This window comes from Pinus tabuliformis, chromosome 3_1, assembly GCF_031772625.1.
Source record: "Pinus tabuliformis cultivar Carrire ecotype Pingquan chromosome 3_1, CPIR1, whole genome shotgun sequence".
Taxonomy (NCBI): domain Eukaryota; kingdom Viridiplantae; phylum Streptophyta; class Pinopsida; order Pinales; family Pinaceae; genus Pinus; species Pinus tabuliformis.
In genome coordinates, this window is record NC_142301.1 from 445,557,509 (window position 1) to 445,571,127 (window position 13,619).

Below are 13,619 nucleotides of genomic sequence, written 5' to 3' on the forward strand. Positions count from 1 at the left end.
AAGGATCTTGGCTTGATGCATTACTATTTGGGATTGGAAGTCTAGCAAAAACCTAGTGAAATCCTTCTCGAGCAAGGAAAGTATGTTATCAAGATCCTTCAAAATTTTGGAAAGACAGAATGCAAATCTATGGCAACTCCTATGGTGACAAATTTGAGAAGGCTAAGGGATTCTGAGTCTAATCTAGTTGATCGATCCATGTAACAAAAGTTTATTGGATCATTGATGTATTTGGTGAATACCGGGCCAAACATTTACTTTGCAAGTTTGCAGTGAACACCTTGACCTAATTCTAGATGGAACCAAGACATGAGCATTGGATTGCAACAAAGCATATATTGAGATATTTATGTGGTATTGTTGACTATTGTTTGAGATATGCTTCGAGTGGTGAGATACAGCTCCAAGGATATACATATTTTGACTAGGCAGGGAGTGCGGATGACAGAAAGACTACATCTAGTGTATGTTTCAGTTTGGGCTCTACTATGATATCCTGGATGAGCAGAAAGCAAACAGTTGTCGCACTCACTACTACTGAAGCAGAGTATATTGCAACTTGTTTGGCATGTTGTGAGGGAGTATGGCTTCATAAGCTACTCTCTGGATTGTTTGATCAGATGTTGGAACTGACTGTGTTATTTTGTGACAATCAAAGTTGTGTGAAGTTGACAGACAATCCTATGTTTCATGATAAGACGAAGCATATTGATATCAAGTACCACTACATTCGTGATATGGTGTAGAAGGGAGCAATGAGGCTCCAGTATATTCCCACTGATGAGCAGACAACTGATATTCTCACAAAGCCTCTGTCTTAGGTGAAGTTTGTATACTTCAAGGAAAAGCTTGGACTTGTGGAGAACCTCTCTATTAGTGAGAGGGAGCATTGATGTGACATCGACAACAGAATGGCTCAGACTGTTGGTGACAATAGGAGCATGTCCCAGACTATTGATGAGTGGACAACATGGACCGAAAGCCATCGCGTACAAAACCATGGACCGAAAACCATCGCGTCCAAAACCATGTGCGAAAACCATGCACAAAACCATAGGTAGGTCCGCCCAACCTAATATAGGGTCCAAAAGAAAATTTCCCCGGGGACCCCGTAAAGGGGGGCTACTCGCCCCCCTCTAACCCCCCCCCGTAAACTACGTGGGCTAGTCGTGGAAAGAATATAACACAACCCAACAATAATACCAATTGTATAAGACTATCTGAGGACCCGGTATTTCATGGAAAGACGAAGCACATAAACAACAAGTACCACTACATTCGAAAGTTGGTACAATATGGTGTACTGAAGCTAGAGTATATCCCCATAGATGATCAAACTGCTGATATTTTGACAAAATCTCTTCCCAATAAGAAGCTTGTGTATTTTAGAAACAAGCTTGGATTGGTTGACATATCTTCCCTAGTTGAGAGGGACAGATAGACACATCATTCTTGTCTTCAGTTTGGAAGAAAGAATGGAGGATTGAGTAATCATCTAGCATCCGATACTCTTTGAAGATGTGGTAGGGCATCGAAGATAAGAGTAGGCAAGGGGACCGATATTCTTTGAGGGAGGGGGACCCAAGATAAGAATATTCCTAGAAGGCCATACTCGGTGAACACCCCGGTGGGTATGTACTTTGAGAGACAATAATGAAGGTGTCTATAATCATTGGTCTCGCCGACATTGTGCTCTAATCTATTGAGAGATAGAGTTGTTAGTCAAGGCCTTTCTATGTGACAATGTTGGTTATGATGATGTTATACAAATGGATTACGAGTCTGACTCTTCTTATGAGATCTCTTCAGTATTAAGAATAGACATGTACCATTTATGAATACCTCCCTAGTTAAGAGGAGTGTTGAAGAAAGTGTAACTAGGTTCGGTCTACATAAATATGAAATGTACTTTTGATTCTTGTATTTTGTAAAAGAAAGAAAAATGATTATTATTATTATTGAGCTTGAGTTTCTTGCCCAAGAAATTTGTTTTATAGGTCAAGCACTAATTGAAAGTGCTTCTAGGGTTGTCCTAGGTCAAGAAGTCAAATAGGGACATTGTCATAATATCAAGACCCCATCAGGCATCTTGTAAATTTTAAAAAGGATATTTTGTATTTTACTGAGCCTTCCAAGACCAAGTTAGCCTGCCAGCCTTTCAAGTCGGCCTAGAAGCTGGAATTTGTACCCCTGGAAGACCTATATATAAGAGATAGTTCGACCTCATTTGGACACACTCATTCCTCTCTCTCTCATGCAAAGGAAGAAGCAAAAAAGGGCAGCAAAGAAGGCAAAAGAAGGAGAAGAAGTGTTTTGGGTTCCTCTCTCTCTTTCTCTCCACACATGCAAAGAAGAGGGCTGAAATTCTACAGCTTTTCGCTAGGGTTTCTGCTGCTTGGCTAGGGTTTCATTGTGAAGGTTCGATCTGATGAAAAAGGGTTGAAGGAAGGGCCAACAAAGTCCCCTTCTAGATCCAGAAGACAAATTAGGTCAAGTGAGGCCGCTGGAGGCAAAGAAGAAGCAATTCTAATCCACACGTGCGAAGTAGCAGTTGTTGTCGAGGGGGCAAAGTTGCAGATCTGTAATTAGGGCCGAAAATCTGTGGCTAGAGGTTGAAGAAGTGTTGCTAGAAGAGATTCTACTGGGTTTGGAAAGCAGTGAAGCAAGCACATTATTGAGAAGTTGATCTTGGTCTTGGAAGGGCTTCAGTGTTGGTTAAAGGTCTTGGTATTCATCAATAAAGAATCTATAAGAAGAGATTAAAGGGTTTTCCTCTCAAGAGGAGAGGTTTTGCCCTGGCTTGGAGCCTACATCTTGGGTACTTGTATCTTGTTGATCTTCTTGGTTTTGGTGGTTGTTTGATGATTGAAGAACACACTGTAATAATAAGAAGAAGAAGATAATCCTAATAAGTAAATATACATCACAAGCAGTTATCATAGTAAAAAGAATCATGAATGGCATCTTGCCTTAGATTCTTCAACAATTTCTTCTATTTGTTAATTTAATTAAACAAATTATTTGTTGTGTGCTACGACAAATATCAAAACAAATACACTGCAACCTTCACAAAACAAATATTGCGGAAGAAATAGATGCACACACACAAAATACACCATTCTTTTCGGACTAAGTCCCCAGAAAAACCCAACTTGGGAAAACCGATGCAGCAGTTGAGGGTTTTAATATTATGCAGTAGTGAAAACCCGAGTGCAATCTATGGATGCTTAAACTAGCAATCCAAACAAAGAAAAATTGGCAAAACTAACTAGTGAGGAAAATTCCTCACTCCACAGGCGATTCGACACTGACCTCAGCTCGAAACTGAGTCGACCCTTGGTACCTCTGCACAGTCCATGTGTCAACCTATGCAATCACTGTGTCCCTCTAGCTCGAAACTACGTCACCTCTCACTGTCTCGTCAACTGTTGTCTGGGAAACTAATACTCTTTGCCTCCAGACCCTCTACCCAGCTTCGGCTCAGAATCTCGACTTCTCCCCAGCAAAATGGAAATCTCCTCTAGAGGGCTCTATGCTACCTATCTGTGGAAATCACTACCTCTCTACAATGCACTCGCCGGAACTGGAAAAGCTTCCTCCGGCCTCACTATCTTGCTCCTCTCTCACTGCTTCGATCTCACTGAATCACCTCCGGCAACTGAATGCTACTACTCTGGAGAACAATTTCCCAGCAAAATCGAATGCTCAATTGATTTGGTGTATCCTCTCCAAGCCCCATCGACTTCTTCTTATAATCCTCCACTGATACTTCAACGGCCACGATTAAATCTTAATCAATGGCTAGGATTAACTAGAAATCGATCCATGTACTTTTCTAGAACATTCTCACCATGACTTAATTAATTCTGATTAATTAATCATATTTCCTAAGTTTAGACTTGGGAAATATTAGAGATTGACTAATAAATCTAATTAAGTCATCTCTAGGTGGAATTTCCAGAAACAATCTTTGGGTATTGGAGAATACATGTATTCTAGCCTCTCCACCAAATCTCGTGGCTAGAACACATTTGATGCTACAAAAACTAACACTCCCTCTTAGCGAAGAATGTGTTCTAGTGTTGTTGCCCCCTGTAGCAACACCATGTCTCTGAATCATCTCCCGTCACATTGCTGATGTCTGGCTGTTGCTGCCCACCAATTACTGCAAAACTCTGATATCCACTGCATCTACGCTGTTGTTGACCCTGCAAAATTGCTACCAACACTACATCTGTACTGCAACTCCCTCTCCATCTGTTGTTGCTGCAACTGCAACATCTGCAACTGAAAAGCATCCAAAATACTAAATCAATTGTGATCAGTATGATACATCTGTCACCCGAGTCTCTGGCTACTGCTATTATCTGCGCTGTCACTAAGGCATCTGCGCTTACTAACTCTGCACTGTGCCAACTGCAATGTTTCCAACTCTGCACTACACTCCCCAGCATCTGACATGCAACTAGACTTTGCATTTGTCACTCTGGCATAAAATTGCATCTACTACCACTGGTCCATCCTACTACTAACTACTTTGGGCTCCCGTAGCAAGGTACTGATTCAAGAGGTGGACATCTCCTTAAGAATCCTGCCCATCTGTAGCACTCTGGGGCTACAGCACCAAGTCACCCCACCTCACTCTTGGAGGTATGGTTGTCATCATCACGAAATCTAATCTACTCATACTGTTGTTGTTACTGCTCTATTGATGCTTCTGCAATGTTGCTGCAACTACTGCAATAATGAATCTGATCTCCCCAGATCCTGAAGTGCTAGCTTCAATAGGGATGCTCCCTTTGATACTAGACTCCCTATGGGAAATCTCTTTGGTCCCTCCTGGCAACTCGCACTGTTGTCCTGCGCTGGAAACTGGACCTCATAGCTCTGTGTTGGGAATCTATTGGTTGGAACTGCACCTACATACTGCAACTGGGCAATTCACACTACCTGTGTCACTGCAACTAGGTTTGCAATTGTCTCCCACGTACCGACTGCAACTAGCTATGCAGTTGTCATCAACATGATTGACTACACCTGCTAACGCTTTGATCCTCCTGCTACTAATTTTGTTGGGCTCCAGTAGCAAGGATATTGATCCATGTGAGAAGTCTTCAGCAACTGGATCTAATCCACTGCTCTTCCATGGATCCTGCCCATCTGTGGCCATCTCAGCAAAATAAGTTGAAATCCTCCTCTTCTCTTCTACTCAACTGCTGCTAAGCTCTACGCACTCCCTGCTGGAGTGAGTAAATCTGCTCACAACAACTGTTGATCTACAAGAGAAAAATGAACTCCTGAAGCTAGAAGTCCCCTGAGGAAAATTTCCCTCAGTGTGTGCTCTTTCTTCCTCCTGGCGCTATTTTGCACTAGCAACTACTACAAAATACTGCATCCAGCTAGAGATCTTCTCTACAAGGAAAATATTGACTGCTCCCATTGCCTCTGGTAATCCTCAAACTAGAGAAATCCAGTTTCTCTATCGCTCTCCCAAAGAAATCGATTTTTCCTTAAGAAATTGACCCTCCTGGCCAAGAAACTGCGCTGGCTCTAAGGGTTTTGAACTGTTGTTTACGTAGAGCTACGAAATTCCTCTTCCCTTCTGCTACTGAGTTCTCCATCGTACAGTCTGTGCTCTGATACCATGTGAAAATTCGCCTAACCCTGAATCCTACTACAACAACTAATGTTATTTCTTCTATTTGTTAATTTAATTAAACAAATTATTTGTTGTGTGCTACGGAAAATATCGAAACAAATACACTGTAACCTTCACAAAACAAGCACTGTGGAAGAAATAAAAACACTGGAAGAAATAGATGCACACACACAAAACACATTGATATTTTTGGACTAAGTCCCCGAAAAACCCAACTCGGGAAACCTGGTGCAGCAGCTGAGGGTTTTAATATTATGTAGTAGTGAAAATCTGAGTACATTCTATGGATTCTTAAACTAGCAATCCAAACAAAGGAAAACTAGCAAAAATAACAAGTGAGGAAAATTCCTGACTCCACAAGCGATCCGACGCTGACCTCAGCTGAAACCGAGCTGTCCCTTGCTACCTCTGCACAGTCCCTGCGTCAACCTACGCAATCACTGTGTCCCTCTAGCTCGGAACTGCATCACCTCTCACTGTCTCGTCAATTGCCGTCTGGGAAACTGATACTCTTTGCCTCCAGAGCCTCTGCCCAGCTTCTAGTTCAAAATCTCGACTTCTCCCCAGCAAAACGGAAATCTCCTCTAGAGGGCTCTACACTACCTCTTTGTGGAAATCACTACCTCTCTGCAATGTACTCGTTAGAACTGGAAAAGCTTCCTCCGGCCTCACTATCTCTACCCCTCTCTCACTGCTTCGATCTCACTGAATCACCTCCGACAACTGAATGTTGCTACTCTGGAGATCGATTTCCCAGCAAAATCGAATGCTCAACTAATTTGGTGTATCTTCTCCAAGCCCCATCGACTTCTTCTTATAATCCTTCATTGAGACTTCAACGGCCACGATTAAATCTTAATCGATGGCTAGGATTAACTGGAATCGATCCATGTACTTTTCTAGAACATTCTCACCATGACTTAATTAATTTTGATTAATTAATCATATTTCCTATGTTTAGACTTAGGAAATATTAAAAACTAACTAATAAATGTAATTAAGTCGTCTCTAGGTGGAATTTCCAGAAACGATTTTTGGGTATTGGAGAATACATGTATTTTAGCCTCTCCACCAAATCTCGTGGCTAGAACACATCCGATGCTACAAAAACTAACATATGACTGAATGTCACATGCATGAAGAGAACAGTCCACAATAAATAATATTCAGTTCACCTCCACATATGTGTCATCACCATAGTCTAAGGTAATGTTACATCAAAGAATTAATATATCTCACGAGGAAAGGGAATGGCTCTATTCACGCATAAAATAATATATCAATGTATGAACATATTTGCCAAAGCTCCAACAAAGATATGGTCTAAGGTGCAAAAAGAGGAGGCCACATTAAAATAATAATAAATTGCCTCCACATATGTGCCAATGAAGAGTATACTTCATAAAGGTTTTGTACCATGAAAATAGAAGTGGTGTCTCCTAGTAAACCCCACCATAAACCAAAGTCATAACAGAAGGGAGCAATAAGTTGCACCCTTACAAATACCATCATGAGCTAGTATCACACTATATCACTCTTGATCCATCAATAATTATTAGTGTGTTTCACAAGAGAAATGTATAAGTGTTAGGCTAGGCTAACCATGAACAACTTAATCATGAATCATCCACGATTGAAATACCATAGCACCAAAAAGCATCTCACAACTATCAACCAAGGCGTCAAGAAAAAACAAAAACCATAGATATGCCACCTTGAAATGGATGATCCCTGACCACTGGTCACTGGAAAAGACAAATGAAACTCATCCAATCAAAAGTACTGAAGCAACCCAATTGAAGCACCATCCCCATGAAGCTGTCATCCTGCAAATCCCTGTAATGTATGACAAAATTTAAATATCACACTGACACATGCAAACCTCATGTAGTATGAGGGGTGACAGACTATATACTATTCGTCTAGGAAAGTAAGAACAGCTCAGCTGACAGGCAACAGTTCTGAAGTTTTAGGTCCTTTTGAAAGACTGGTATCAGACCTTTTATTTTTGCTTTGTATTACCTTGCTGTACAGCAAGGCCACAGCCAATTTTTAATATAAATGATAACCGTTCCTGTTAAAAAGGAAAATAAAAAATAAAAACAAATAATCCAGTGCTAAGAAAAAATGAAAGTAATGACCTTTTCAAGGAAATTAAATTGTGTTACCTTCAAAATTAGCATTACAACAAAGTATAGAGTTACATAAGAACCAACTTTAATAAAAAAGCTTACTTTTGCCTGCTTTGCACATTCACTACTGCAAAACGAAACATCATTTTGACTATCACGTAAAGCATCTGCAGATGTCCTTGAATTCCCCAATCGCAAACTTGAAGAAAAAGTTGGCAAATGGTATTTTACTTCTTTCATTCTCCCCAAGCATGAATAGCAGACCTATTAGGATTGCAAAACATTTACGGAATCAGCTGAACCCAGAATAGTTGATCACCAAATGGGCTCTCAGAATCATCTACATCTTAGAACTGTGGTATCAATAGCAATACACCCTACTTGAACCAATTTGATTATACATGCCAATGATAGAAAGAAACATAGCATGTCAGTATGGTTTTCATCAAGGTTAATTAGAAATTCAATAATTACTCTTTCAGCTGCCTTGATGTTTATCCAGCTCTTCCAGTTCCCCTTAGCAGTTATATGGGTTTTATGCCTTTTCAGGTTCCTTTTATGTCCTTTAGCTCCATTCAATTTAACAGAGGAAGACCAAGTCCAATGCACACTTCATTGGATGTGGAAGTGTACCACACAATGTGCATGAGTTCTGAATAATTTTCTTCCGAGTGATAATATTTTGTTTTCTTTATGCAAGGAAAAGACAATGTAGCAGGGATATGCTTTTCCAATCCCAGATCCCAACCAGGGGATGTCCTCAAAATGGACAGAAATGTATCTTGAGCCTTGCCAGACGTTTCCAGGATTTTGGCCATGAAACATTTTGACCACATAGGTCTGTGGTTCCAACAGTGGCCCACAAATGGCAAGTTGCAGTAAAAGACACAAAAAACATTTAAAATACCAAGCCATAAAAACAAAAGCTTAAATTGAAAACCGTTTTTTTAATGCATCTTATATCTGCAGAGAAATATTTGCAATCAGAAAAGCAAAAAGTGGAATGGTATATAAAATGAACGTCAAGTACAAGGCAAAACAAATGGAGCAAAAAAACCTCCAAACTTATAAGAAGAGATCCCACACATTTGTTTTCTCATCTTGCAACAAGGAGCTTTGTTTGCAAGTGCTGTGAAAGAAGAGTTAGTCAGTTTTCTTAATAATAGGTACCTTTCTCATTTATCCTTCTTATCTCATTCTTTCTATTCGTCTTCTTCAGTAGCTGCAGTTGCCTCACCTCCAAAAGACAAAGAATACCTCTTTAAGGGCATCCACAAAATTGAGGGGTTCGGGAAGGGTCTCATCTTGTGAATAGATATGCAACGAGTGGGTTAATGTTTTCCAAGACTCCTCTAGCAGGATGGAGGCCTAATTTTTGCATGAACTCAGGCATCATAATGATTTGTTTAACTGAAGACCCTGCTTAAAAAGAAGCTTGTTACAACCCAAGCTAAGGTAAACAAAACAAACTTGAACGATACATAAATAGCTAATGTGCCATTTAAAATAGTTAATGAAGATTTCAGGGTACTTAGTATACTTAACGATCTGGCCCCAACGAGGGTAATTAGTATTCTTAATGTCTGAATCCACAGCCTGTGCAGTAAAAGCATTAACTACAGATTGTTCATTATAATCATATATCTTCCTTGAAAATTATCACGCTAGACTGTTTGTAGAATTCCTAATTTGAAATAATGTTCTTATTCTGTTTCAAAAGGCCAGAGATTTCTGCTAAAGGGTAGCAGAGAAGGTTGCTCCAAAGGTCATGAAGGCAAGGGACATAACATTTCAAATCTTTTCAGACAAACTTTATTTAAAACAAGGATGATTAGTTATGATTTGAATCTTGAACTTGTCCTCTTTGGTGAGAAGGGTGGATAAGGCACACCTTCGTTACTGTTGAGAAATCCGTTTCACAACTTGTGAGACAGGGGTTCCATATTTTGCTTCAACTGTTAGATCTAACTGTGTTAGAGCTCAGGATGCTTCAACTTTGCACCTAGACAAAGAAAATAGTCTAAAAATGGTCTTGAAATTCCAACTTATTTGCACATACAATATACTCAAAATATGCTCTGATATATTTCGTTCATGTTCTTGGACATCATCTAAGCTTCCCAGTGGGAGAAGATGCTGAAAACAAAGAAGCTTATGAACTCGTTATCAACATTTGTTATTTTAGTTCAAAACATTGTTTTTCCAAGGTTGTAGTAGTTAAAATTTGAAAGTTCTATGCAGAAATTTAAAAAAAAAAATTGCAGAAACTTGAAATTTCTATGCAGTAAACTGAATCTACTTGCAGAAAATTGAATGTACTTTGCAGAAAACTAAATGTACTTAGCAGAAAGTTGAATGTACTTTGCAGAAAATTGAATGTACTTTGCAGAAAGTTTAATATACTTTGCAGAAAACTGAATGTTCTATGTTGTTACAATTATTTAGAATGCAGATTTCTTCTTCACAACTTTTCAGACCAGCAATTGTAGATAGAACATAAACTTAAGGATCATATGAAGGCAGTGAAGCACAAATATTAGACACTGAGAGTTAGGTTTGTTACCACTCAAACTAGCAGGGGACCTAAAAGGGATTCCTAAGAGGGCAACTGCTAGGTTAAGGGCAACGGTGGAGGCTTAGCCCACTGTCACCACAGCTAAGTCTCCCTGCTCTTTACAGACTTTCACCGATGGGAGGAGTCCCGGTAGTGTAGGGATCACTTGTAAAGTATATGTCAATGGATAGGTGGAAAGTGACCCTGAAAACCCTTTCCCAAGGATGGAGTGAAGAATGGAACTTGCTTGTTCTTTAAGCAAGGGACTTGGTCCTCCAGGGGTAAGGGGTGAGGATTGGAGGGTTGAGGGAGAAGGAATAGGCTTATAGATGAGGTTCTCAATCCCTATAATCCATGGGAGACTTGGATTCCCAAATGGTCATTGACAAATAGTCTTTATTGAGAAGTGGGACAACATGGGACCAAGTGGGACCACACAGGACCAAGTGGACCCAGTCCAGGTTCGAAGATGGAATATAGCAACCAATGATGTTCCTATCCTAGACAAGGTGAAAGGAAAGGACCAAACAAGAATATTTACTTCAAAAGGTTGAACTGATCCTATTTAAGTCTAGCCTTGGGGATGCCTAGGCAAAATTTGATCCTACAGCTAGGGTTTGGGATTCTCGGAGATTCCACCGTTAAAATTGCCTCAAAATTGGAAGAAAGGGAGGGGACCCACCAGTGCAGTAGCCTGTAGGAGATTGAAATTTTTCCTTGGGTCAATTCCCGAGAAATTGATGCCCTAGGTGACCTAATGGGGCTAGAACTAGGGGAAAAGGGTAAAAAGAAGGTTAAAATGTTCACCATTTTTTAGGGATCGACGCCTAATTCACTTGGGGATGTGGAGTCAAAGAAGATAATGAGTAAGAACTTGGTTTCTTGATCAAGGAGACCTAGAAAGTCAACTTCATCCAATGTTGAGAGAAAGACAAGAAAAGTGACTTTCAATCATTTATACTTCAAAGCAAACAATGCAAGATTATCGAGATAAATAATCTCTAGGACATTTCATTCATATAACATTGGCCCATACATTAAACTAAAACATGCTCAATTCCACATTTCAATTAAGCAGCAACTAGCCCTAATTTTAGGGGTATGCAGCAACAAAAATAATAACATCAAAATTCACTTACAACGTTATAGAGTATATCCAACCAGCATTTTGCTCACAAGACAAAGCTCCAAGACAAAATAAATAGCCCAAATCCATACGTCAAAATTCATGCATCTCCAGAAAATATCCTCCAAGGAAAAAATATGCAGTTCTCTATGATTAGAGAGATCCCAAGTCAAGTGATCGATCATACAAATGAGTGTATCTAACATCAATATATAGCCTCCTAAGGAGTTCGAATCAGCCTATGGGCCTACATTGGCCCCTAATGATAAAATAATGTGCAAATAAAACCCCTATTGGTGACAAGCCCTCCAAACTAGCTCATGAGTGTAAAAATAAGCCTCACAAGGGGCCAAATAATGATATGTGCATGTCGTAGGGCCCTCTAAAGGCTCAATTGTGAAAATTCCTAGATCTAACAATCTCAGGAATCCTACTGCAACCAACTGAATCTACTTCACCTAGATTGTAAATTATATTACAAGCTTATTTCAGATTTCTTCATGAAATATTGAAGTAAATTACTGAAGCAGCCTACACCAATTAAATATGATTCTGAAACATAGAAACTGAGCAAGGAAAATAGAAACACATAGGACAGTTATTTTTGGACAATAGTCCCCGGAAAAACCCAATGCAGGAAAACCGGTGCAACAACTCTGAGGGTTTTATTATTATGCAGGAGAAAATCTGAGTACAATTCTAGGATGCTCAACTAGCAATCCGATACAGAGAGAATACTGAACAAAAGACTGGTGAAATGATCTCACCCTATCACTGGAGAATCAGTGACTCATCCTGCTGCTTTGGACGCTCTGCATCACCCTCTATGTGGCCTCTTCGCAGAATTGCGTCCCTCTGGGCAGTTTCTGCGTCACCCCTCCTGGGTATTACCTTGCCTCTCCTTTAGATCCTCTATTGGCTGAGAAATCAACCTTCTGCCTCCCAGACTCACACCCTGACTTCCAGCAACTGCATTTCGACTTCCCTTAGCAGGAAACTCGACTTCCCCTCAAGGATTGCGGTACCTCCACGTCATCACTGCTTGGGACAACGTCACTCTTGTTCTGGACGTCTTTTTGATCTCCCTCTGCCTCGTACTCTCCGAAAATTCCTTCTTACGGATTCTCACTGCCCCTCTACTGCAAGAAATCTCCTCAATCGATTTTTCCTATTTTTCCTCCTAAGAACTTCTCTCTTCAGAAAATCGATTTCCTTGATCTCTTTGAGTGTTTTCCAAATGACCCTCAAGCCCCTTCTTATATCTTCCTGTTGGACAACCAACGACTTAGATTAAAACATAATCAAAGGCTCAGATCGTTTTGGCTTGATCTGTGGCTTTTTTCTAGGAGTTTCACCCTTGATTAGATTAATACCCATTAATATTTTACTTTTCCTAAATTTAGACTTAGGAACCCCACTAAAAATATTAATTATTTTAATAAAATCACTTCTGGGTAGAATTTCCCAAAACGCTTTCTAGGTTCTTTGGAATATAGGTGCCCAAGCCTCCCTGCAAAATTTAAGGCTTAAAGCACATCTGATGCTACCCCGAATCAACATCAATAACGTCCTGGAGGAATAAATTCCTCGAAATGTGATGGGCAAGGGGGTGGCCCCTTGTTCTCCAAGTAGTAGACTTGTGATGCTCCCATTGGGTATGAGGGCACATCGCTGACCCCATGGGTTTCCATATGAATCGGAGATCCTCTGCAAGGGTCCAAGTGGTGGAATGGATGTTGCCATGACATCGTACAAGTCTTGGGACACCTATCAAGAGTGTGGGGCTCCTATGGGGACTTGCTCGGCATAATGTACCAAGCATATCATCATCATCCTAAAAGCAGATCGCTAGTAATCTTTGAGCATCCATGAAGATTCATGGAGTGTTGTCTGCTATTGTGGAGGCCCGTGGCTTTCTATGCACACACTATATGTGCCAATGTAAACCTCTGGGGGTTAGGATCCCATATAGGAAGACCAAACCCAAATGGAAACCACATGTAATCCTACATAAGATCCAATGTGTCCCCTAGGCTTCCAGTACAACCAGTCATTAAAACAATCGGGTAAAAGAGTTTACAAATCATGGATAACAAAGTGGCCACTTCATAATGGCATGCCCTTCCATAGTGGGCATTGGCATGTGCT

The 13,619-nt window shown here is 40.3% G+C and overlaps 1 protein-coding gene across 3 annotated transcripts in view; it reads right to left on the reverse strand.

The window, feature by feature from the left end:
* The window catches only part of SDG38 (SET domain protein 38), a 280,788-nt gene that overhangs the window by 166,630 nt on the left and 100,539 nt on the right, over positions 1-13,619 (reverse strand). For 2 of the 3 annotated variants that reach the window (XM_089411434.1, XM_089411436.1), the window contains one exon: positions 7,894-8,055. The exons of the other annotated variant lie outside the window; for it this stretch is intronic. In XM_089411434.1, the coding sequence (XP_089267560.1) occupies positions 7,894-8,055 (162 nt within the window). The remainder of the gene's footprint in view (positions 1-7,893; positions 8,056-13,619) is intronic. 3 annotated transcript variants of the gene reach the window in all.